The sequence below is a fragment of the Populus trichocarpa genome, chromosome 2 (assembly GCF_000002775.5).
Source record: "Populus trichocarpa isolate Nisqually-1 chromosome 2, P.trichocarpa_v4.1, whole genome shotgun sequence".
Classification (NCBI taxonomy): domain Eukaryota; kingdom Viridiplantae; phylum Streptophyta; class Magnoliopsida; order Malpighiales; family Salicaceae; genus Populus; species Populus trichocarpa.
Genome location: NC_037286.2, coordinates 10,458,997 through 10,482,647, shown reverse-complemented (window position 1 = coordinate 10,482,647; position 23,651 = coordinate 10,458,997). Strand labels below are relative to the sequence as shown.

Genomic DNA, 23,651 nt, shown 5'->3' with positions numbered 1-23,651 from the left:
ATTTAACAATAGATTTATTAAGAATTGAATTTCATGATTTGCTTTGACTTGTTTTTTTAGAGCTATTATAGTTTTATAATCCAGTTACGGTTTTAAAAGGTTGGTTCAGGTCGATCAAATATATTATCACCTTGATATTTTTTAAAAAATATATCATCTTGAATTTCTTCAAGTCAAACTAGATTTTTATTAGTTGTCTAGGTATTTTTGAACTCACGAAGTCGATCGGGTCATATCGGTTCAACTCCTATTTTTATATCTATACGTTAAGTTTGAATTGAATAAATTTATCTATAAATTAAAATTGAAATTATATTTGTTATATATATATTACAGAAATGGCACGCTAAACCCTTGAAATCCAAAATATATTTTTCCAATTAAAAAAGCAGAATGCCAATAGCTTGCTTTACATGTTTCTTGACTTTGATTTATAGTTTATTATTGTTTAGTTGTAAGGCTCTATCAATTAAATATTTACATGTAAGACAAAAACAAACACCGTACGTAAAGTGGTTATAAAATCTTCATTAAACTTATTTTTTTTCCCACGGAAAAAAAACAATGATTTCTTAAGAAATAAACAATTGCCGGTGGGTCTCTGAACTCAATTATAACGAACTAGGAACAAAAGCTAATATAAAAAACTCATCTACGCAACTTCAAGTTTTTAGCGAGTAATTAAGAGACAGCCTAGCTAGCCACCACAGAAGGTCTGTGCTGATATTTTAAATATACATAACCAAATCCTTTGCAGGTACGCATCACTTTCAACTAATTATTTTAATTTAAAATTTTAAAATATAATTTTTATTTTTTTTAATATTTTTGACCTTAAAACTTTTACAGGTCGACTTTCCTTTATACTTAATTTTTATTAAATAAATAAAAATAGTAAAATTTGAACTCGTAACCACTTAATCATCAAAACTCTGTTATTATATTAAAAAATTATCTCAAACTTAAAAAATCTAAAATCTTAAATTATTAAATAAAATTTTAAAATATAATTTATATTATCCCATGAATATCTTATAAAACCGCAGAAACCCACGGCGGAAACCTTTACTTAGGCTTCAATCACGCCTGATACCTTTACTTAGTCTTCAATCACAGTTGATATATATATTTTATTCTAATATTTTTGAAAGTCCAAATGAATACACTTGAACTTATAATCCAATGGATCCAATCAACTCTTAATAATTAATGTCTTTCATTCATATTAAATATGAGAATTTAATTTGCAACATACTTTGAATATACAGATTAATTAGTTCGTTTTTCTTCTAAAAAAAATAGAATAGTACTATTTATTTTGCTCCTATAGTGGCTAAAAGTTCATTTATTTGTGCCAAGGGTGAGTTAATTAGAGCATATTCATAATCTTCTTCCATGCAAAGCTTAATCCCTGGTGTAAATCCCAGACTTACAAATTAAGCAAGGATATATATACACTAGTAAATAAATATTTAATCAGAAGATAAAGTAGATATCGGATTACTGTAATTTACCCAAAAGAAACGACGTGGTTTCTTCAAACTGGGGCCTAACTATTTTATTTCCTTCCAGCTAAACTTGATTTCCGGAATTCCGTATCTAGTTTTGGCTTGCTTACCGTATTCAACTATGATTACAAGTCAGAGAACCTCATATGTTCCGTGTACTTGTTGCATGGCCCGTATATTCTACCTATATGTAAATGACCATTCTACCCTACACACCTAACCTTTCCGCCCACGCATGGTTTTTTCCTCTTCTCTCTGTCTTCGGTAAATCACACCGATCGTCGATAAATTATACCAAACCTTTCATTATCTTTAACAAAAAAAACAAAAAACAAAAAGCCCGACATGATCAACATGGACTCCTCAAAGAACTCTCTTGGAAATATAGCACTCGTCTCAATTCTCATTGCTAGTGTACTTTACCTTTGCACCTGGTCGTCTGCCTCACGATCAAGCCCTTTATTATTCTCGTCTCGAAGATCATCTAACCATTGGCCATCTCACTCGCAATCTGTAAGTATTCATCTGTGTATGTTATATAGCATAGTTTCATATGGTTTTCCTTCGCTGTAGAAATCATTTATTTTTTCCGGTCACAGGAAATGAAAAGGTTGAAGTTTCCAATAGACGAGCTTGAATTGGCTCTGGAGAAGGCCTCAACGCCAAACAAAACAGTGATTATAGCTGTTGTTAACAAAGCTTATGTAGAACAAAGTATTCATGCTGAAACAACAATGCTTGATCTTTTTCTCGAGAGTTTGTGGCTAGGAGAGGACACTAGGCCACTTCTCGATCATCTACTCTTAGTCGCTGTCGATCAAGTTGCTTATGAGAGGTGTTTGTTCAAGCGGCTAAACTGTTACAAACTGGAAACGGAAGGTTTAGGTCATTTTGGAGAAGAAAAGATCTTCATGTCACAAGATTTTCTCAAGATGATGTGGAGAAGAACCCTTTTGTTGTTGGATGTTCTCAAGCATGGATACAACTTTATTTTCACGGTACGTTTCTTGCTAAACTCCATTGATTTCTGTGTTTTAGTTTGACTGTTACTCGGCTATCATTTCTTGTCGGCAGGTAAATTAAAGGCTACATAATTTTAATTAATTAGTTTGACCTAATTTAGGAAAAAAAGTCATTAGAGTAGCTGAGTCATGGTGTTTGGGGCCATATGTGGCATAATGAACTACGTGCCTACTCTACTGTCAATTTACGAAAATTTTACTTTCCTACAACTGATATGGCTTTGTTAAAGAACAATAATCTCGTATTCATTTAATCTTTTTGTAGTTTTATAAAAAATAATTCATATTTTTTTAATAACAATTGAAGTTATGTTATTAATAAATTAGAAGTAACTAACTTTAAACCATTTAGGTAGTGGCTCAGTGGTAAGAGCTTGAGACCAAGAGATTTGCTCTCTCTGTGATCTCAGGTGCTTATATAATGGCCACTGGAGACTTACATGGTCGTTGAGTTACACGCAAGCTAACAAAACACTATATTAAACTAAAAAAATATCTACCTTTAAGCTTCCTGCCGAGAACAAGTCACCTAAAAGGAAATATTTTAAAAAACCCATCACCTTTCCTATCACCTTTCACACCTAGCTAATCAAGAGCTCTAAAAGATAAAAATACCTATCTACCATTTCCTAATTCTCCCTCCACCAGCACTGAAACCAGCCGCCCCAACCCACCAGCCTGAAATCATTCTAGCCAGACGAACTAGCCGACGCCATCAAATCAGCTGAGAACCCGCAGCTGCCCTGCCTCCCCCTTCCTCCTTTCAACCCAGGCCCTCGAACAGGCCCGATCTCCTCCTGTTCACAATATAATTCTTTCTTTTTTTAAAAAAAAAAACAAAAAATAACTTGGTTCACATGGAAATTTAGGTCCTATAGATTGTCGTCCCTTACACGGATGTCACCCCGAGTCTTGTAGTGGGATCTAGCTTTAATTGCTGTCTATTTGAACTGAAGGTTGCTGGCTCGTCAGGGACCCAATTCCTTTTCTGCCATGTCATTTTCATGGAGGAAATAGAGAGAGGGAAAGAGAGAAGATTTTTCACGTTTTTGGGGTTGAAAATCTTTTCCAAGAGAGAGAGATTACATATATCAAATGAAAAACATTGTTTGTTTTCATTTTTTTTTAAAAATAAATAGCCTTCATGATATTATGCAAGAAACCTCAATTCACCTTGAGGATTGCATAGGGGCAATCATACTTGCGGTGACTATCTTTAGTGGATCACAAATTATTCCCGATTATTCCAGTGGAACTGCTCCCGGCTACAGTTTTAATACCTTTTAATTATTTTTTAAAGTATTTTTTATTTAAAAATATATTAAAATAATTTTTTTATTTTAAAAAATAATTTTTAATATTAACATATCAAAATAATTTTTAAAAAAAAGACACAAAAACAAACTAACTATTTAAATACAATGATTATGATAGCACCGTTGAGAAGAATGTGATGAAGATGCGGGAAATTAGGCACTGTTTAACTGCTTTGATACATCTTGAGAAGTTTTTTCTGCAACCGACACATTATTAGAAAAAAGATTGTGTCTAGGGAGCACTATTTGGTGTTACTTCGCAGGTTAATTTTTTATTTTTATAAAAAATATTAAAATAATTTAAGATTAAAAAATATTGGGTTTAGTTGCAACGTCAGATCTAAGAATATCGAGTCTAGCTGTAACAATACTATTTATATTATTAATAATAATATTTAACATGCCTGCCAAACTTCTTATATTTTTTAATATTTTTAAAAAAATGATGGTTTTTTTCAATAGTAATAATGATATTTTTAAAAGTTATTAATGATGATGATAATAATGAAATTTTCTTTTCAAATTTATTAATTATTTTATTAATAATATTAATTATAATTTATAATAATAATATTTATAATACAAATAATACTATTTTTAATATGAATACTTTTAATTATAATAAACATAATAATATTAATAACAAATAATTATATTTAGAAATCCAAAACTCAAGAACACAACCTGACAATGATCCAAGATGATTGGGTCCTAACGCATGACCCAAGCAAAATGGATCATGACGCAGGAAGCATGACATTTGGCTCCAGACCCAGGACCCAAGCGAAATGGGTCATGACACAGGATCCAAGAGCATGTGTCTTGACGTCAAACCCAACAGAATTGGATCCAGACACAGAACTCAAGGGCAATTGGTTCTACGTTTGGAGCACCCAAGAGAATTATAATAAAAATAATAATATTTATAGCACAAATAGTAATATTAACACTTTGAATTGTAATAAAAATAATAATATTTATAACACAAATAATTATATTTAGAAACCCAAGAACATTTATAACACAAATTATAATGTTTTTTATATTAATACTTAGAATTATAATAAAAATAATAATACTTATAAAACAAATAATGATATTTTTTATAGTAATGCTTAGAATTACAATAAAAATAATAATTCTTATAACACAAATAATTATATTAAAAAACCCAAAAATATTTATAACACAAATTATAATATTTTTTATAGTAATACTTAGAATTATAATAAAAATAATAATATTGATAACACAAATAATATTTTTTTTACATTAATACTTTGAATTATAAGAAAAATAATAATATTTATAACACAAATAATTATATTAATAAACCAAAGACCCAAGACAAAGGACCCAGGGTTCATGGGTCCGGACAAAGGACCCAAGAGGATTGGGTCTCGACATAGGACCCAGGAGACCTGGGTCTTGATGCATGGCCCAACAACATCGGGTCCCGACGCAGGACCTAAGGCTTAGGCATCCTCAACGGGTTTTCAGACTCTCTCGCCTAGGTCTGTGGCCATGCACGCGGGTCTAGCCCTCTTGTCCAGGGCAGCACCGACGCCATGTGTCTGCAGCCCCACTTGGCGCGCGGACACCAAGGGCTTGTTGGCGCTAGGTGTTTGTAGTTCGGGGCCTGTAGCTCCACCAAAACTGGAGCTGACCATTTTCTCTCTAACCATTCCTTCAATGCCACATGCATCCCAGTAAAAAAGACAACCCCACCCCCTGCAGTCTTTCCAACTCTTTGTGGTAAGGGGAGCTCTGCCATTACACTGCTCCAATCCACGGTGCTTTGTGTCTATATAAACAATAACAAGGACATTGATCCCTTTTAATATATTGTAGAATATAGCCACGATTCATAATTTTATTGCTTGCAAGAATTTCTTAAATTACACAAAGAAATTGTTTATTCTTTTATAAAAATAATATATTAGTTGAGTTAATCTTTAAAACTTGTAAATCATGATATTCTAGACTTAAACTCAATTTCAAAACAATTTAATGTTGAATGACAAAATTGAAAAAAAATCAATTTTAAAAAATTAGCAAAATAAAAAAAAATAACAATTAGAAAAATATAGATCAAATTTTATAGGAAAATGAACCCGAGGATGATGAAATTGTAAAACATAATCAATTTGAAAAATTATCTCAAACAAAACAAATAACAATCAAAAGAATAAGAATCAAATTTGAAAGATGAAAGGAGTTGAAATTGAGAAAGAATTTTAATTTTATAAATTATTTAAAATAGAACAAATAACAATTAGAAGTACATGGACCAAATTAAAGAGCCAATTTGAAATTTTGAAGGGTAACATGAAAATCAAAGAAGAGAGAGAAACTAAAAGGAAAAAAAGTTGTTAGAGCTAAACCTGACGGCCTTTGGCAATACACACCATCTCATCATGGAGTGGGTGCCGAGACGATTCGAACATCGTCGCAGAAGGCAGCATTTCACCACTGAACGACCTCGTACACTCTGCGCGTGCAAGTACAAAAATGCCATTCTATGTGAGTTATAGAAAATTGAACTTTTAAGGGCATCCAAATCATTTTACTATTTTTCACAAAATAAAAAGACTAAAACACCCATAAACTAAGCTTTCATTTTTTTTAAATCTAGAGATGCAATGATTTTTTTTTTTTGTGCATAATAAAATTGAAAAGACATCATTTCCCCTTTTAAACTTGACAGTGACAAATGAACCGCTATAAAATTACTTAATTACCCCTAATAACAAGTCTTTTGTTTTCTATCTAAGGGCAAAATGCGTATCTCACCCTGAAACTTGAAAAAGCCATCCCTTTCCTTCGTATTTTCACTTCGATTCCTTGTCTTTTAATCTCGCTCTTTAATAAATTAACCCAAAGTGACCTACAATTTGATCCTATAATTTCCTCCGTGTAGTTGGTGTTTTGTAAGGGAATCCATAGTGCATTTTGTATTGTAAATACCCTGTACCTTTTAATGTTTTACTTAGTTAGTGCTTGTTTGATATTGTGCTAACTGTTCCTTTTTAAAGTATTTTTGTTTATAAATGTATAGAAATAATTTTTTATTTTTTTAAATTTATTTTTAATATTAGCAGATCAAAACAATATGAAAATAAAAAATTTTTAATTTAAAATAAAAATAATAATTTTTTTAAAAATACTTTTAAAACACATTACAAATCCACTATAATTTCCCTAATCTCAGAGTTGGAACTATCATCTCGCATTCTCTTGCATACAAATCTTCAGAGTTGAGAAACGTGCTGCGTTTGTTGCTCCCGCTTACTTGGAGAGGCTTCTGCCACAAATTAACGCACAAGGCAAGTTTTGAAAGACTTTTGTGCAAAATTATTGTGATTGAGATTAAAATTTAAAATTCAAAATAACTTTTAATAAAGTTTAATAAAATTGCACTTGCTATATTTTTTTTAAGCGAGTCAAAGACGCAATATATGACTTTTAAATTATGCTAATTTTTTCAATTATTTTATTATTTCCCCAATATTCTACTTTGAAAGAAAAAAATCATTTCGTTCGTCTCCATTTTAGAATATTTAAATTTACCATTGCTTTTCCACCTCGTCCCGATCAAAACAAGGTTAGTGAAGAAAGTCCTCCTAGCCAATACCCCTTCGGTGCTTGACTTGATCTCTTTTTATTTTTAAAAATAAAATAAAATATTTAAAAACAAACTATATCCTTATCCATGAATCATAAAACTATAAAATAAAATTTAAACTTAAAATCTATACATAAAATTATAAAAAACTCTCCTGAATGATAAAATTATAACTTCATAAAATAAAATAAAAAGATTAAAAATACGTGAATCTATCACCCACCTTTGCATTTGTTTTTGATTGAATCGGATAAAAATCCAATCCAATCAGATTAGATAATATTGGACACTCTATGAACCTTATAAAATTACCATCTTATTACACCGAGGCTTGTAGTCTAGCGGCAGAGGCAAGGTTTTCTTGCTTCTGTCACCTGGGTTCGAGCCTCAGCGTGCACGCCTGTCACCCCCGCGGTGTCTTACCTGTCTACTGGGCTTGCACGGTGTTCAGTGGGTCCGGGGATTAGTTGTGGTGCGCGTAAGCTGGCTCAAACACCTCGGGTTACCAAAAAATAAATAAAATAAATTACCATCTTAATGCATTGAGATTTAATGCATTGAGATTGAGTCTGCATGCACGATAGTCTCACCGATGATAGTTTCTTCAGGTCTAGATTTGTAAATTGATGAGAATTTTCATAGTTTAAACTCTGGCAGTAACGCATGCAAGTCAACCCATCAAGTAGAAATCTAATCACAGGTTGTTCATGACAGTGACTTCAAGGTCCTTACCATTACAATTTCTGATGGCATCGAGTGATTTTATCAACTAAAGTGGTTTTTTTGCTTAATTTTATGCTCTGCTGGTTAAACAGCACAGCATGATTTTGAAGTTTTGTTTACCATTTGAAAACTTCGACAATTTGTTGAAATTTTAGTTTTGCTAACGAATGATTTGAATTCTGGTGACAGGATACTGATGTGATGTGGCTAAGGAATCCATTTTCAAGGCTAGGCATTTATAACGAAAGTGTGGACCTCCAGATCAGCACCGATTGGTTTAACGGCGACCCACACTCAGAAAAAAATGCCATCAACACCGGGTTCTACTACATCAGATCAAACAACAAGACCATCTCATTGTTTGATGCATGGTATGGCAGAAAAGACAATTCCACAGGCAAGAAAGAGCAAGATGTGCTCTTTGACATAATGAAGGCGGGCATGTTTGGGCAACTGGGCCTTCAGGCAAGGTTCTTGGACACTGTCTACTTCAGTGGGTTTTGCACAGATAGCAAAGATATCAACGCGGTGATCACTGTCCATGCCAATTGTTGTCGGAGTATAAATGCCAAGGTTAAGGATTTAACTGCTGTTCTTCGTGATTGGAAGAAGTTCAAGGCAACTACTGCTAAAGCCGCTGCAGTTCATAGTAATATAACCGTGCCTTTCAGTTGGACAGGACATTTTGGATGTTGGGAATCTTGGAAAACTAAAGTTTAGTTTCAGGTTCTTTTTGCTTTTCACTGAAGGAAAACACAAACACAAACACAAACACAGAAAGCCAAAGTCTATTGTAGATCTTTAATGAACTATAACCCCGTCTCTGTACTATGATATAATTAACTAATTAATCATCATTGTTAAAACTCAATTTGTACTTTAATATCAATTTTATATTAATTTTCAATTTATTTTAAATAACCATCGATGATGCAATATTGGATAGAACACGTGACAATGGCATGTTTTTGCACCCCGTAATCATGCAATTTATACTTTGTCCTGTCCTTTATCAAGCACATAACATAATTAGCTAATTATATTTTTTATGACATATTATTAAATCAATATATTTTATTGAAAAAGTTATTTTTTATTATAAAAATTACATTAAAAGTACTACAAACACTACAATCATGATTCAACTGAAATCTAGTAGAAACTCAGGTCTCATCCTTGTCTGCAATCCTTGATCTAACACATAATCTTTCAGAGTGAATACAAATAATATAAAGGGGATGATAATCTAACTTAGAGTTCGTTTGACTAAGAGTTTGTGGCTGCGTTTAGCATGTAACAGTGACAATATAGTGTTTGGTTAAGAAATGTGTCGTGATTTTTTTACATGGGACCTATCATTCTCTGCGTTGAAAACACGGTTTTAGGGTTTGTTTGGCAGTATAGTTGCGGTTGCTTTTCAAATAGCTTTTCGTGCCAAAATGCATGCCAATAATGTTTTTTTATTTTTTAAAAATCATTTTTGACATCAGCACATCAAAATGATTCGAAAACACTAAAAACATATTAATTTCAAGTTAATAAAAAAATAAAAAATTTTCAAATTTTATCAAAAGTGCTTTTGAAACGCAGAAACAGGCCTTATTGAAGCAGAATTTACATGCATTCTGTTGCGTTTTTCCCTCTCTGCTGCATGCTTTCGCACATCAAGCAAATTAATTGGCATGAACAGTGCAGCATGCTGCACTGTTCATGCCAATTAATTCGCGTGAATAGTGCAGCATGCTGCACTGTTGATGCTAATTAAACAGTGCAGCATGCTGCACTGTTCGCGTCAACAGTGTAGCATGCTGTATTATTCTGGCCGAACCGGTTCTGGTTCAAAACTTAAAATATATTAAAACGGGTTCGATCCAGTAAAATAAAAATTATTTTTTATTATTTTAATTGTATTTTATTTGAAAAAATAGTATTTAATATTATTCAATATTTAACTATATAAATTAGATAAAGATCGCTTGATGACGTAGCATTTGCAAAATTGTAGATATTTTAATGGAACAATAAAAAATATTTTATATAAAGTATTATTTATTTTATGATATAATATCAATAGTTAAATCTATAAAATTTTAAATTAAAAACCATCAATATTAATATATATATTTTTAAATTATTTTATAACCTCAATTTCAAAAGTATTCTTAACCAAACACATTAAACTACTTTTTGCTCAACCTCAATTTCAACCACAGTTTTAACCAAACACCTATTTTTTCAAATCAACCTCAACTAAAAGTACTTTTTATAAAACAACTTTTTTCAAATCACAACCACAACAGCTACCGCAATACCAAACACACTCTTAACTTGATTTATTATGATCCTTACCTATCAACAAATAATTATCAAAAGATAATTATGGATTCACTATGCGAATAACTTTTTATTTTCATTTTTTATTTTTTATTTTTTATTTTATATTATTATGAACAAAATATGGGGATTTTTTATGAATCGAAAAGAGAAAAACATGAAAAAGTAAAAGAAAAGAGATGAAAAAAGTGGCATTCAATTAGGTATTCAAGGTTAGGAATCAAAGTGTAACGTTTTTAAATCCTTAGGGACTAAAATAAAAGTTTATACTTTTTAAAGAAACAGATAAGTTCAATCCAATTACATATCTCCACGTGCCGCACATTAAACACCCGCACGAGCACCAAACTCCGCCTAAACTCTTTATCATTCACATATAAATTAAGACCTAGGGTTTTCAAAATCCCCAATTTTGTTCTCCCGTTGCGTTTGGATTTGGGGTTTTTATCTTCAAAATTCGTGAATTTTTGGCTATTTTGGAGATCAACTGGGTTTTTTTACGGAAATCTGGGTATTTATATTAGTCCATCTATAAACAATGCCTCCACGGGCGGTAAAGAGAGGAGCGGCGGCTGGGAAGAAGAGAACGTTGAGGAAGGTGCTGAGTCAGCAACATCCGGAAGCGGCGGAGGATGTGTTGAATTTGGAGGTGAAACCGACGGTGGTTGATGAGAAGCCCGTGGTCGTGGAGGAGGAGAAGAGCGTGTTTGTTGAAGATAAGTTAGTTATTGATGAGAAGAAAGATAGAGAAGGTGAGATTGAAGCGAATTTGGTCGCCAATGGACCGGCTTCTTTGAAAAGTAAGTGTTTTTGTTTCTAATTGTTTTTGTTTGGTTTGGATCTAGTGAAATATAAGTTTGTTGTGTGTTTGGCTGTGTATTTTTTTCTTGGAATTTGTGAAAATTTGTGTCCTTTCCAGAATCTAATTGGATTTGAGGTCTTAATCGAGTGCTTGCTTTGTTGAAATTTGTTAAAGTTTCTCTTTTTAGTATAATGATTCTTAATTTGATTAAGTTGGGGATATATTGGTATCTTTGTTTGATAATAATTGTTTAGATTTTCTGGTAATAAAATGTTTGGGTTGATTGTTTATCAATTTTATGTTATGTAGTTCTATTATCATTAAAACCGAACAAAATAGACATAAAAATCTATATTGCTTCAATTTTTTTTTGCTGCTTTAGTCAGAATTGGTGTTATTTATATTTAGTGGTGTTTGTCAAATTCGAAGTTAAAATTATTTAGGTTACAAAAGGAAGTAACCAAGTTCCACAAGGTATTAATTTGTTGAGAGAGTATCTAACCATGGAAGGATTCAGGGTTATACGGAATATTTCTTAATAAAGTGGGTTATATTTTTGTTTGAAGATAGTGGAGGATTTGAGTGTTTCATGGCTGGTCTGGATCACGTACCTTTTTTTGTCATGGCAGAAGAAGAAGAGGGCAAGGAATCTGTAGATGAGTATGAAAAAGATGAGAGGTTAGATTTTGATGATAATGAGCCTGAATATGAACCTGAAGAATATGGTGGGGTGGATTATGATGATAAGGAAATTGAACAGGAGGATGTTCAGGAGGTGGAAGATGAAGTGGAGGAAGAAAATGAGGAGGAGAATGTTGGTGAAGAGGAACAGGGTGATTTAGTAGAGGAGGAATTGGAAGAGGATCCTGAAGAACATGAGGGTGAAGAGGATGATGAGCATGCTGGTGAGGAGGTAGAGCATGCTGAAATGGCTGATGTGGAGGAAGAGGACGAGCATCATGAAGTGTTCAAGGAGAGGCGCAAGCGGAAGGAGTTTGAAGTATTTGTTGGGGGTTTAGACAAGGATGCTACTGAGGATGATCTTCGGAAAATATTCAGCCGTGTTGGTGAGGTTACTGAAGTCAGGCTGATGATGAACCCCCAGACTAAGAAAAACAAAGGGTTTGCGTTCTTACGCTTTGCAACTGTTGAACAGGCAAAACGAGCTGTGACAGAACTCAAAAACCCAGTGGTAACTTTTTGTTCATGTCAAATTTTGGAATATCTAGTAAGTTCGCATCACTACTTACATATGTAATTTAATGACTGAATTCCAGATCAATGGGAAACAATGCGGTGTTACTCCAAGTCAGGACAGTGACACCCTTTTTCTGGGTAACATTTGCAAGACATGGACTAAGGAAGCTGTAAGTATATAGCGTCACTGTCAAGCATCAAGTTTTCCTCTGCAGTGATTATTGAGAGTTGTCATTTTCCTCACACTTTTGGTTGTTGACTGTGGTTCCAGTTGAAAGAGAAGTTGAAACATTATGGAGTTGAGAATGTTAAGGATTTGACCCTGGTAGAAGATAGCAACAACGCGGGAATGAACCGGGGATTTGCGTTTCTTGAATTTTCTTCTCGTTCAGATGCCATGGATGCTTTTAAGCGTCTTCAGAAGAGAGATGTTTTATTTGGAGTTGATAGGCCTGCAAAGGTGTCTTTTGCAGATTCCTTCATTGACCCTGGTGATGAAATCATGGCACAGGTAAAAATTTACTTAACTGCAATGCTAAACTGTAGATTTCACCTGTGGCTGTATCATCTGTATGTAATTCTCTGTATGCCACAACATATGGTGCTGTCTATCTTGGGTGGTAGTAACTGCATTCACTTGTAGCCTTTGTGCTAAGCGAGGAAGGATTGATGTGCACCAAGGGCAAGTTTGTACTTAATGCCACCTATGATGGCTTGAGCAGTGGATCATACTTCTCTTGATATCTACATGAGATTTGTTTTATACAGTACAGTGTGATGTATCTATGCAATTTTAGTCTGTCCTCGGTGAAGGTCAATGGAGTTCATGCAGGGTGGTCTTTTGCATTCTTCTTTTTAGTTTTATATTCTGATCCTATCTGACTGTGTTTTTATTTGATGCCTTTTTGGCTGCCACAGTTACTGTGGCAGCGAGAGAAAATGAGGCACAAGAGTGCTTAGGTGCTTACATGGTGGTGTACACATAATGTATCGTTTTAACTTTAGAATGGTTCAACTAACTTTATTGTCTAAGTTCAGGTGAAGACTGTGTTTATTGATGGCCTGCCTGCCTCATGGGATGAGGATCGTGTTCGGGTACTTTTGAAGAAATATGGAGAGATCGAAAAGATTGAGCTTGCACGGAATATGCCATCTGCCAGGAGAAAGGATTTTGGTTTTGTTACCTTTGATACTCATGATGCTGCAGTGACATGTGCTAAAAGTATAAACAATGCAGAGTTGGGTGAAGGAGACAACAAGGTTTGTCAGTTATTTGGAGGAAATTATGATTGTATTGTATTACTGCTTCATTGCCTTTATATGATTTGGTTTGGCTTGGTTGCAAATTGCTTTTTATAATGGTGTTACTTTCACAATTCAGGCTAAAGTTAGGGCCCGCTTATCAAGACCCCTTCAGAGGGGAAAAGGAAAGCATCTAAGTCGTGGAGATTTCCGACCTGGGTATGGAGCTAGTAGAGTTGTCAAGGGTCCATGGGTTCGTCCTGTGCCGCATAGCTACTCTACTCGTCCAGTAAGAGGAATTGCAACTCGTGCTCCACCTTTCAGTCTAAAGAGTTCTACAGGATTGAGAGAGAGACGTCCTCCCGTGATGTCCATGCCAGCAAGAAGCAGACCTTTGGCTCCGCCTTCTAGGTCCTTTGAGAGAAGACCACCTCGTATGCTTCAATTTTACTATTACACTGGCTGGTTTCTCTTACTGGATGTATTAATGCTTAAGTGTTACCTCTTGTTTTGCTCTTTTGAAAGCTCCATCTTACGCGAAGAGCTTGAAGAGGGAATATGGTCGGCGTGATGAGCCTCCTCCTTCAAGGAGCAGACCTGCTGTAGATTATGATCCTAGGTCTATCCCTGAGAGACGCCCATCTTATAGAGATGAATATTCTTCTCGTGGTACCAGCTACGCTGATCTTCCCAGAAGTACTTCTCGCATGTCTGCAAGGAGAGCTTATGCCGATGATGGCTATAGTCAAAGGTACGAGAGGCCTCCTCCAAATTACCGTGAAGGGCATGGCCGTGATTATGATTCTGTTGCTGGTTCAAAACGTCCATATCCGGCTATGGTAAGTTTTGATGTTGACTTTATGCTTGATGATGATGATGCAACATTTCTATCCTATATCCCATTTATCATCAAATCTCTATATCCCATTTATCATCAAATCTAAGTTATAACGAAAGTGGTATTGATGTGTTATACAATTCAAGGATGATATTCCTCCTCGTTATGCTGATGCTGGTGTGCGCCATTCGAGGCCTCGTTTGGACTATGAACTTGGTTCTAGTGCTTCTCAATATGGGGATGCATATGGTGATAGGTTTGTTATATTCCTTTTTTTCATTGTTGCAATGAAATATTCCTGCATTATTGTGGTAACTCTTCCTTTCCTATTGTGATTGGTAGACTTGGGAGATCTGCTGCTGGATATGGGGGCAGCAGAAGTTCTATTTCCAGTCAGGATTCACATGGGATGTATAGTAGCCGTCAGGGTATGGGTTATGGAGGTGTGTTTTTAGTTGCTAATAAATTAATATGAATAGCATGTTATCATTGAAGTTGTAGTATTATACATAATGATTATACTCCATTATGAAATTATTATCAGGTTCTTATGGAGGCAATGATGGTGGAATGTACTCATCAAGCTATGGCGGTGATTACATGTCTCGCAGTGGTGATGTATGCCCTTAACCCTTTCTCAACATAAAGAATGCTGACAATTGTATTTTATGTATCAAACACTTTTTTTCTGCATTTCAATGGCAGGTTGGTGGTAGCTCTTACTCGTCAATGTACTCGAGTCGTGGAGGCATGGGCAGCAGCAGCAGCTACATGGGTACTGGTAGCTCAGGATCATACTATTAGTGTGAGTAGAACTGCTTCTTTTATGTCATTTCATTTTATGAATCGCCCAGGGAATTATATAACCACTGTGTCTTCGTGTTTTTCCTGGAGATAATGGTTTCTGAAGATATTGGCTTGTTATTGATTGCTAAGAGACATAGTTGGTCAAAAAAGTAGCCTATGGTCACGAGTTATTTCTTTATGGAACAGATTTGAGATGACAAAGAGGCTGCTATAGTGCTTACATGCTTACAGTTTTGGAGGATGTTGTCAAGTGTAATAGGCCTCTATAGTGGTGGAAAAGGATGAGCTTAAAGTTCTGTAGAATGAAAAGGTCTGCTTTTGTTCAAGTTTTTTTTAGATCTGCAGACTGGATATTTATCAAGTCTCAAGTCCACGCTGTAAGGAAACTTCACCTGTTTAGGAATGGAAATAAGAATGCTTTGGTATGATATGTATGAATTTGACCTTTTATTCTCTTTAAGTTCTCCATCTCATGGATATTGGGAGTTTTTGCTGCATCTTCTACTTTAGCGGACAGCCTAAGAGATTGATGACTTACTCGGGAATGGTAAGGAATTTGGTCCTTTTCCTACGTTAAATTCATTGGAAAAGCTTTGAAATAAGACTTGGAAGGCATTTAGTTGTGTTTGTACCATGCCACAGCCATATGTTTCGCTTAATGGGCATAAGCAGCATCTAAATGAAACTAATGCAATACATTAAACTAGCATAATCACAAAGCAAACGTTTTTGGAACTGTGGTGCCTCAAGCTATTTATGGATCTCTAACTAATGGTCTAGCTCTATTACTGGTGGCTGCGGTCATTGCCAAATGTACATGGTTTGCATCAGGGTCGTTTCATTGCACGCTGATTTACAAAAAGGACTAATGTCCCCATTGTCCTGATGGCCGGCACCCCTATATGATATGTTTTTACTTTGGAAGTGTTTCTAAGATGCAATGGAAAGCTGAACATATTATCAAGAGTGTGTGGACTTTGTGAAACATCTTTGTTTGACGTGTTGTGTAAAAACTGGGTTTTGTGTTTCTTGCATTTAGTTTTGCTTTGTCAAGAGTTGGAATATGTTATACATGGAGTATGTTTGGCAAACAAGATGGTTTGTTAATGATAGAAGCTTTTTCTGTCACCAGCAGTAAAATCATAATGCTGCAACTGACGGACATTTGCTATTTTATTTTCACTGTCTTTGCTTGATAAAAAACCACCTGTTGCTGGGCTCTTCTGGTTTATTAAAGTTAATATAGGTTTGACACCAACTGCCTGATTTGGTGGTGAAAGAAAGGAAATTTGATTCACAAGTGCTTGGTGCTTTTGTGGGATAGTTGTGGTTTAGGTCCTTGCAAGCGGATTTCTTTTCTCAGAAACCAGTACAGCTCAACAATACTTGGTTGGAGTTTCCTTTGAATTTAATCAATGTTCAGTTTACTATGTTGGGTAATGCTTTGGTAGTTGAAATGAGAGGGGTAGCTGTTTCGGTAGGTTATAGTGGAATTCATCTTGCTGAATAGATAAGGTCTTTTGGACAGGCTTGAGTTTTCATCACCCTTGAGATTGCATTTTGCTGTTTTGTAAAGCAGGTGAATAACCGAAATAAAAGAAGCCTACTCATTCAGCATGAAAAACCAGATTTACTTGTTTACTTTTCTTGAGGATGCCTGTCGCAGCCCTTCTGAGGTCTTCAGTGTCAATTCCTTGTTGTGATATTGGCTCGAAGATAAGTGTTACATATGTACATGCAGAGTGAAAGATCTCTCATCAGGATAGTATAGATTCCAAAAGGAAATAAGATTCGGTGGTGAGGAGGCTGTCCATGAGGATGATTTTAATTTTTCATGTACGTCATGTGTGGCCCTTTTGAGGGGTCGGGTATTTTTCTTTTCAACTAACAACGAACTTGGATGGTAGGTTATTTGCTTGTTTTGTAGAACTGGTGTCGGGGTTTGCCTTTATAATTGGAGTCTCTCTGGGTTGTGCTATTTTCATTTGAAGCAATTTTGAGCTACTCTTCTCTTGTGCCAACAGAAATCAAGTTTTCATCTTCGTTATGAATCAAATGTAAGTTCTTTGCTCATCGTCTGAGTTTTTATGGTTCCCCTGTAAATCGGTTTGATTCCATTCTGATATTGTCTTGGATAAACAAGCTGTCTGGCATTACCTCATTTCATGCATTGGTTGACACTTGTTTTGCTTTTATTTGTAAGATTCCTGAGGAATGTATTGTAGCAACCTCTCGAACTTTTTTTATATCATCGGCTTTATAATGGTAGTTTGCATCTAGTGACTGCTGATGTTGATCTCAAAAAGGGAAACCAAGTTAACAAACCCATGCTTCAAAACATGTTTTGTGGCTCTAGTCTCGCTGTGCTCCCGCTTGCTCAAACAGTGTCCGAGGGAGAATTGATCGTCTTGTTGAAACGTTTCAACTTGGATCGGAAGCTGGCATACCAGCTCATTACAGATTTCATGCTGGCTTTTACTCGAATTTATTTCCTCATCGTTTCACGCCAGAGAAAAAAGCACCAAAAACAGATAAAAAGTATGCCAACCGTCCAGCTGCCGTCCACTTTTCCAAGCCTCGGCCTATGATTTGCTTCACCACAAATAACGATTCTTTGTTTGTGAATGATTCACGATTAAAATTAAATGGATGATCTAGCTCAATAGAGAGTGCAAAGCATCACGTGAGAGTTCACTTTAACGTTTTTTTTTTCCTTCCATCTATACGCTGAAAAGGTATTTTAATGTTAATTTAAACTTCATCCAAGATTAAAATATTTTTGGACGTATTCTCTACATCTATGAAGAATACGTTTCTCAAGTGATTGCTAAGTTTCGAATTCAATTAGTCAACGGAGTAAATTATCTTAGCTATTTATTTGTCCCTTAAGATTGCAAGATAGTTTGTGAACAATTAAGTGGTTTCTAAAAGCACGAACTATCTTAGCTTCTACGTGATATTGAATAAATAATGCATCTCGTTTCAGCCCAAATAAATATTAAAATCCAGTGATAGTGCGCCCCTACACTAATAATTGTGTCACCTTGTTTTCTTTTCTCTGCTCTTTTCCTAGAAATTTGTGTCAACTTGTTTTAATAATTTCTTTTGAACCAACTGCTACAAAGTTCTTATTTCTAGCAGTAACAAATACCAGACTATGCTATTTTGATTTTTTAAAATTGACACTTTTTTAAAAAACAAATTGCAAAATAACAGTGTGGTAAATGCGATTGGAAAACACGACATTTAAAGTCAGTGAGAAATGCGACATTTCAAAAAAAATTGTTAAATGGATTGCATAGAGGATAGTACAAAAAAAAAAAGATATTGAAAGCACATCGAAGCTCTAATTACGACATCAGTTGTACTATCAGAAAGATCATCGATGAGATAAATTCAACGACACTAAGAAATGTCATTAATAGTTATCAGAGTGGGCCACACTTTCTGTTAAAGGGCAAGTAAACAATTACAATGAGGAGATATGAGAGAAAAAAAAAATAAATAAAGAAAGAAAGAGACTACAAAGACACGTCAAAGTTTCAATTATGACATCATCGGTATCAGAGAAAAGATCTTGACAGAGACAAATTTAATGATACCAAGAAAGATCACCAACGATGATCGAAGTGAGTTAGACGTGACAGATGATTCACTTGCCTTTGGACGTAGAGTGTGACCCATTGCAGTCACCGTTGGTTACCTTAATTGGTGTTAATGGATTTATCTTGTTAAGATTATTTTAATTTTACCAGTGATGTCATAATCATATATTTGATTTGTCTTTGAGGTCTAATCTTTTTTCTTTTATTCTTCTCTCCTTTCTTTTCATTGTAATTGCTTACTTGTCTTTGGATGAAGAATGTGGTTCGCTCCAGACACCACTAATAACTTTTCTTGGTTTTGTTAGATTCGTCTCGAGATTTTTTTATGATACTAGTGATGTTGTAATGAGGCTTCAATATACCTTTAAGTTTTTTTTCTCTTTCCTCTTTTCTCATTGTAATTCATGCAACCCATTTAACAATTTCTTTAAAATGTTATCATGCAACCTATTTAACAATTTCTTTAAAATGTTATGTTTCTCGCATACTACAATTTTAAATGTCGCATATTATTTTCTCATAATGATGTGTACCAAACTATATTATTTAATCATTTTTAAATTTTTTTTAATTGTGATATTTTACTAATTTTTCTTTAAAACAGTACTAATAAACAAAAATACTCACTATTTTGCCAAATGTTCTTCTATTTCAAAAACCTTTTTAAATACGTGTTAATAAGAAAAAAATACCAGAGATTTTCATGCCATGAACATTTTTAATAGAAAATTCTCTTTCTTCCTTCCTTAAGGGTAAACGTGTCCACAACAAGCAAGCGTATCGTTAGATTTCTGCTCCAAACTTCCCTGACAATCTCACGACAACCAGAAAAAACAGAGTCCCCTGTTTCCATTCTCACCAAATTCCAATAAATCAAGAAACTAATCAAGAATCAAATTTAACCAAAAACCCATCCGGGTCTCTTTAAAATTTTAAATGGGTCGCAAGCAAACCTATCTAGAAATCGTCGTTATGGATTTCTGGTTCTTTTCTCGATGGGTACAATCTCCTGTTGCATGGTCTACCTATGTTTCTCAGCACTGTTTAGACCACCTATTAATAGTACAGAGTTTTTGGACTCAAGAGTTAGCGATGATTTGAAGCGTGAAGATAGAAATGGAGATTGTTGTAGAGGGATTGAACATTTGGAGCTATGGGGAGATGCTGTTAAATGGGGTTCTGAATATAAAGTCAATTCTTCTAAAGATTGTTGCTTGGCTTGTAAAGGAATGTGCAGTGATGATAGCGGGCCTTGTTTGTGTGATTCTTGGGTGTTTTGTGGAGATAAACTGGCTTGTGGTGATCAATTTGGTGAGGTATGGTCCTTTCCAATTTCATTTTGAGTTTCAAGTTATAGTATTTTTAATGAATTTGTTGTTGATTTCTCTCTTTTTTTTGTAATTAGAATGAAATGATGATTCATTTCTGCAATTTTATGATATTTTGCCATCAAAGTAAATTTTAAACACTAGCAGACATCGCCTCTTGTGTGCTACGCAGAATTTTAAATGAACAGAAAAGCCATGCAGAAAGTGACTTGGTCTGATTGAGAATGGGTTAAAAATGTTTTTTTTGGTATAATTTGTGTTTACAGTCGTGTGCATGTGCATGATTCTGAGACATTTTTTCCTTTTCTGCTTTAGTGTTGGCTGAAGAAACAGAAGGATACCTTGGAGCCTGAAAAGCGAGACTCAGGAGATCATGTTGTGTGGACTTCTGGAGTTGTTTTTGGGAGAGGAGAGGTACATTACTTAGTGAAGGTCTTATGGATGTTGCAATGTTCTCCTAGCTTCTCGTTGAGTACAGTAGCACCTAACATCGATGCGTGTGCATTTTCACAGTTATCCAAAGGCAACAGCTAAGTACACATCGTGTATTAAAAATAAAGTGGAAAACATTGACGATCAATATTCTCAGATATGATAGTAGCTGGATTTGAATGGCAACTCCTTTTGTTTTATTTCTAAAAGTGTAGGAGGATCGAATTATCATCCATGTTGGTTTCCTGAAGAAAATTCTTTGGGCCTTATTTGATTTTTCCTTGGATAATAATCCACCAATATAACTATTAGTTGGTCACATGAAGGACCTCCATTTCTTCATCATCAACACATGGGTGAAATTCTGAAACATATCTGTTAATTCATGTTTCTAGTTTCCACAGCTGTGAGCATTAGCATATCTACCTTGAGTTCTCAGTTGCTGATTTGTTGATCATCTTTCATTTTTCCTTTTCCTTAGCAGGGCATTGTTGGATTTGAAACGCGATACGGGACATTTCATGTAAAAGTAAGTGTTCATCGACATTCCTGTATGCCTGACCTTTCTTATATGGTAGTCGCTGGTATGAGTTTCAAACACAACACTCTTCATACTTTATAACATATGCTTATGATTCCAACCTGCATGTTCCTAAAACGATATGCTTTTATGTTGTCTGCTAAATTAGGTGATCAACCCCTTGCAAGATTTGTTGCAATGGTTTATAAACGTTCTCCGTTATTGTTACAAGTTAGAATGAATGGCAGCATATCCAACATAGGAAATTGAAGTTAGTTCTGTAAAAAATGCACAACAGTTATACTGTCTCATCATCTCATAAACTCCAGCTGATAACTGCCCTCTAAAGCATTAACATAGTGAAGACCCTCAGTGTTAGGGCAGCTGATTGCAGTAACACACTTATGGTCACCTGTGTGGTGCTTGCTGTCTTTTGCTGTTGATGTTCAATTAGAGTGCATGGTGATGATATATGACCTAACATAAAATGCACCAGGCATGCCTATCTCAAACTTGTGTGGCAGTAGGCTCGTCTACACTCCTGGAAGCAGGAGAGATACAGTAAAAAGAACAAAAAAATCACCTATTGTTCTGCATGTTTTCTTTGGGTTCTTATTGCCATCTAAGTAACTAGTTGAGTATACTGGAAATCATCAAGTCAACTATCATTTGATGTTTGCACGTTGCAGCCTACTAAATGTTGTTTTTTTACTCTAGTATTAGCTCTAACCCAGCTTTATTGTGATGCTATGTGCAGCTATTACCTGATTGTGCCCCACATTCTATTTCGTATATTCTTGAGTTGTTGGCATCACGCCATTGTGTGGGCTGCCACTTTTACCGTGCAGAAAGCAGGGGAAAGTCTTGGGATCCAGAAGGAAATCATATTGAACATGTAAGATCTAAATACCAAGTTTTAAGTAGGCCCATTGAAGAGCCTGGCTGCCTGCCAATTGATAAAGTTCCATGTTTGGCTTGGGATTTCCATAATTTCCGAAAGAATTACTTAGAACAGGAGTGATCTTGAAACAAATTGCGTTGGAGTGCTCTTCTCACACAGTATTCTAACTAAACCTCATATAACATAACATGCAAGGTAATGTGTTTTTCCGTATTTTGAGTTTTCTAACTATAAATCTCCTCACTTGAGCTGTGCAGGCTCCATACGGCCCTCCATTTGCACTAATTCAAGGGACTCTTGGATCCTATGGGACAGTATTTAAGGATATTCCAACAGAGGCTTTCCCTACCATTAGAAGAGGTTCGGTTGCATGGGTTGATTCTGGTCCAGAATTCTTCATCAGTTTAGCTAACCACAATGAGTGGAATAAGGCATATACAGTGTTTGGTTTCGTTCTTACTGAAGATATGGAGATCATAGAGAGAATTGCACAGCTCCCAGCCAAGCCAGAAGTGTGGAGTAATATTAATGTTGCTGTCTTGGAAAATCCTGTCCCATTACATGTCCGAAGAATCAAGAGAAGTGTCGGAAACTTAAAACTTTAATACGAACAGAGGCACCAGCTCAAGCGGGTCTTAGTTTTTAGGTGTTTATTGTCGTGCACTTACTTCTTAGGTGTATTTTAGATTCACAATTGGACTAAAGGGATGATTTGGACCCCAATTTTTGGTAGCTCCTCCTTGTAGTGGATCTATTTTGTAGATTAAAAAAAGAAATAAAAAAAGAGAGAGAAATACGAGAAATGAAGGAAGAAATCTATATTCAACCGTGCTGCAAAACAGTTTTTATGTTATCCCCATCTTGAAACTTCATCCAGAGATAGATGGAGAATGTTTTACTCGTCCCATGAGGGTTGTTGGTGGTTTACTTCAGCTTGTTTAAATGCCTGTGTTGTTGGCCGCTTGTTCTGTATCTTTAAGACAGCTTCACATGGTTTCATTTCGAGCAACGCTGTTTTGTATGTGCACACACCCTTCCTTCTCGTTACCATCAGGCGAGAGTCATGTTCCAATTCGAACTTAGCCTCTATCCTATTGATATATCACTGCCAGAATCCTAAACTCAAGGTTCTGATACAGCATTCAAAGTTCACACGTCGAGTGTGGTTTGATGTCGGGCAAGCCAAGTTCATGGTCTTATTAACAATGACTAAATAAATATTTACAACATATATTGACAGTAAGGATCCGTGGCGCAATGGTAGCGCGTCTGACTCCAGATCAGAAGGTTGCGTGTTCGATTCACGTCGGGTTCAATTCCCAAGAATGATCCATTCTTTTATTTTTCTCTATATTTATGACAACTAACGACATGCTGAGATATTTGGCTTTTAGAACTTAGAAGGATCAGTTTTGACAAGAGATGTACGGGTGCTCAAAATCCCACCTGAC

General features: G+C 35.1%; 3 protein-coding genes and 1 non-coding gene across 7 annotated transcripts; all 4 read left to right on the top strand.

The window, feature by feature from the left end:
* Positions 1 to 1,706: 1,706 nt before the first annotated feature.
* Positions 1,707 to 9,115, top strand: LOC18109608 (uncharacterized protein At1g28695). The gene is made up of 3 exons (XM_024594853.2): positions 1,707 to 2,021; positions 2,108 to 2,506; positions 8,384 to 9,115. Exons 1-3 carry the CDS (start codon positions 1,854 to 1,856, stop codon positions 8,912 to 8,914), a joined length of 1,098 nt encoding a protein of 365 aa, XP_024450621.1. The 5' UTR covers positions 1,707 to 1,853; the 3' UTR covers positions 8,915 to 9,115.
* Positions 9,116 to 10,850: 1,735 nt separating this feature from the next.
* On the top strand, positions 10,851 to 15,842 carry LOC7483804 (uncharacterized). Of its 2 annotated transcripts, none has more exons than XM_052450431.1 (12): positions 10,851 to 11,328; positions 11,960 to 12,522; positions 12,608 to 12,697; positions 12,799 to 13,038; positions 13,566 to 13,787; positions 13,909 to 14,203; positions 14,295 to 14,608; positions 14,754 to 14,863; positions 14,950 to 15,050; positions 15,152 to 15,225; positions 15,313 to 15,412; positions 15,601 to 15,842. In XM_052450431.1, the coding sequence occupies exons 1-11, from the start codon at positions 11,067 to 11,069 to the stop codon at positions 15,409 to 15,411; spliced, it is 2,370 nt and encodes a 789-aa protein (XP_052306391.1). In that variant the 5' UTR covers positions 10,851 to 11,066; the 3' UTR covers position 15,412; positions 15,601 to 15,842. The 2 variants fall into 2 exon arrangements, with proteins under 2 accessions (XP_052306391.1, XP_024450091.2); XM_024594323.2 differs by having other exon boundaries at positions 10,864 to 11,328; positions 11,897 to 12,522.
* A 153-nt stretch (positions 15,843 to 15,995) lies between these two features.
* LOC7453926 (uncharacterized) lies at positions 15,996 to 23,026 on the top strand. 3 transcript variants are annotated; one of them, XM_024594324.2, is made up of 6 exons: positions 15,996 to 17,471; positions 19,771 to 20,335; positions 20,663 to 20,761; positions 21,264 to 21,308; positions 22,057 to 22,194; positions 22,458 to 23,026. In XM_024594324.2, the coding sequence occupies exons 2-6, from the start codon at positions 20,015 to 20,017 to the stop codon at positions 22,803 to 22,805; spliced, it is 951 nt and encodes a 316-aa protein (XP_024450092.2). In that variant the 5' UTR covers positions 15,996 to 17,471; positions 19,771 to 20,014; the 3' UTR covers positions 22,806 to 23,026. The 3 variants fall into 3 exon arrangements, with proteins under 3 accessions (XP_024450092.2, XP_002302500.3, XP_024450093.2); XM_002302464.4 differs by having other exon boundaries at positions 21,261 to 21,308; XM_024594325.2 differs by lacking the exon at positions 21,264 to 21,308.
* A 417-nt stretch (positions 23,027 to 23,443) lies between these two features.
* Positions 23,444 to 23,515, top strand: TRNAW-CCA (transfer RNA tryptophan (anticodon CCA)). The gene has a single exon. It is a non-coding gene; the product is annotated as a tRNA-Trp (tRNA).
* Positions 23,516 to 23,651: the final 136 nt, after the last annotated feature.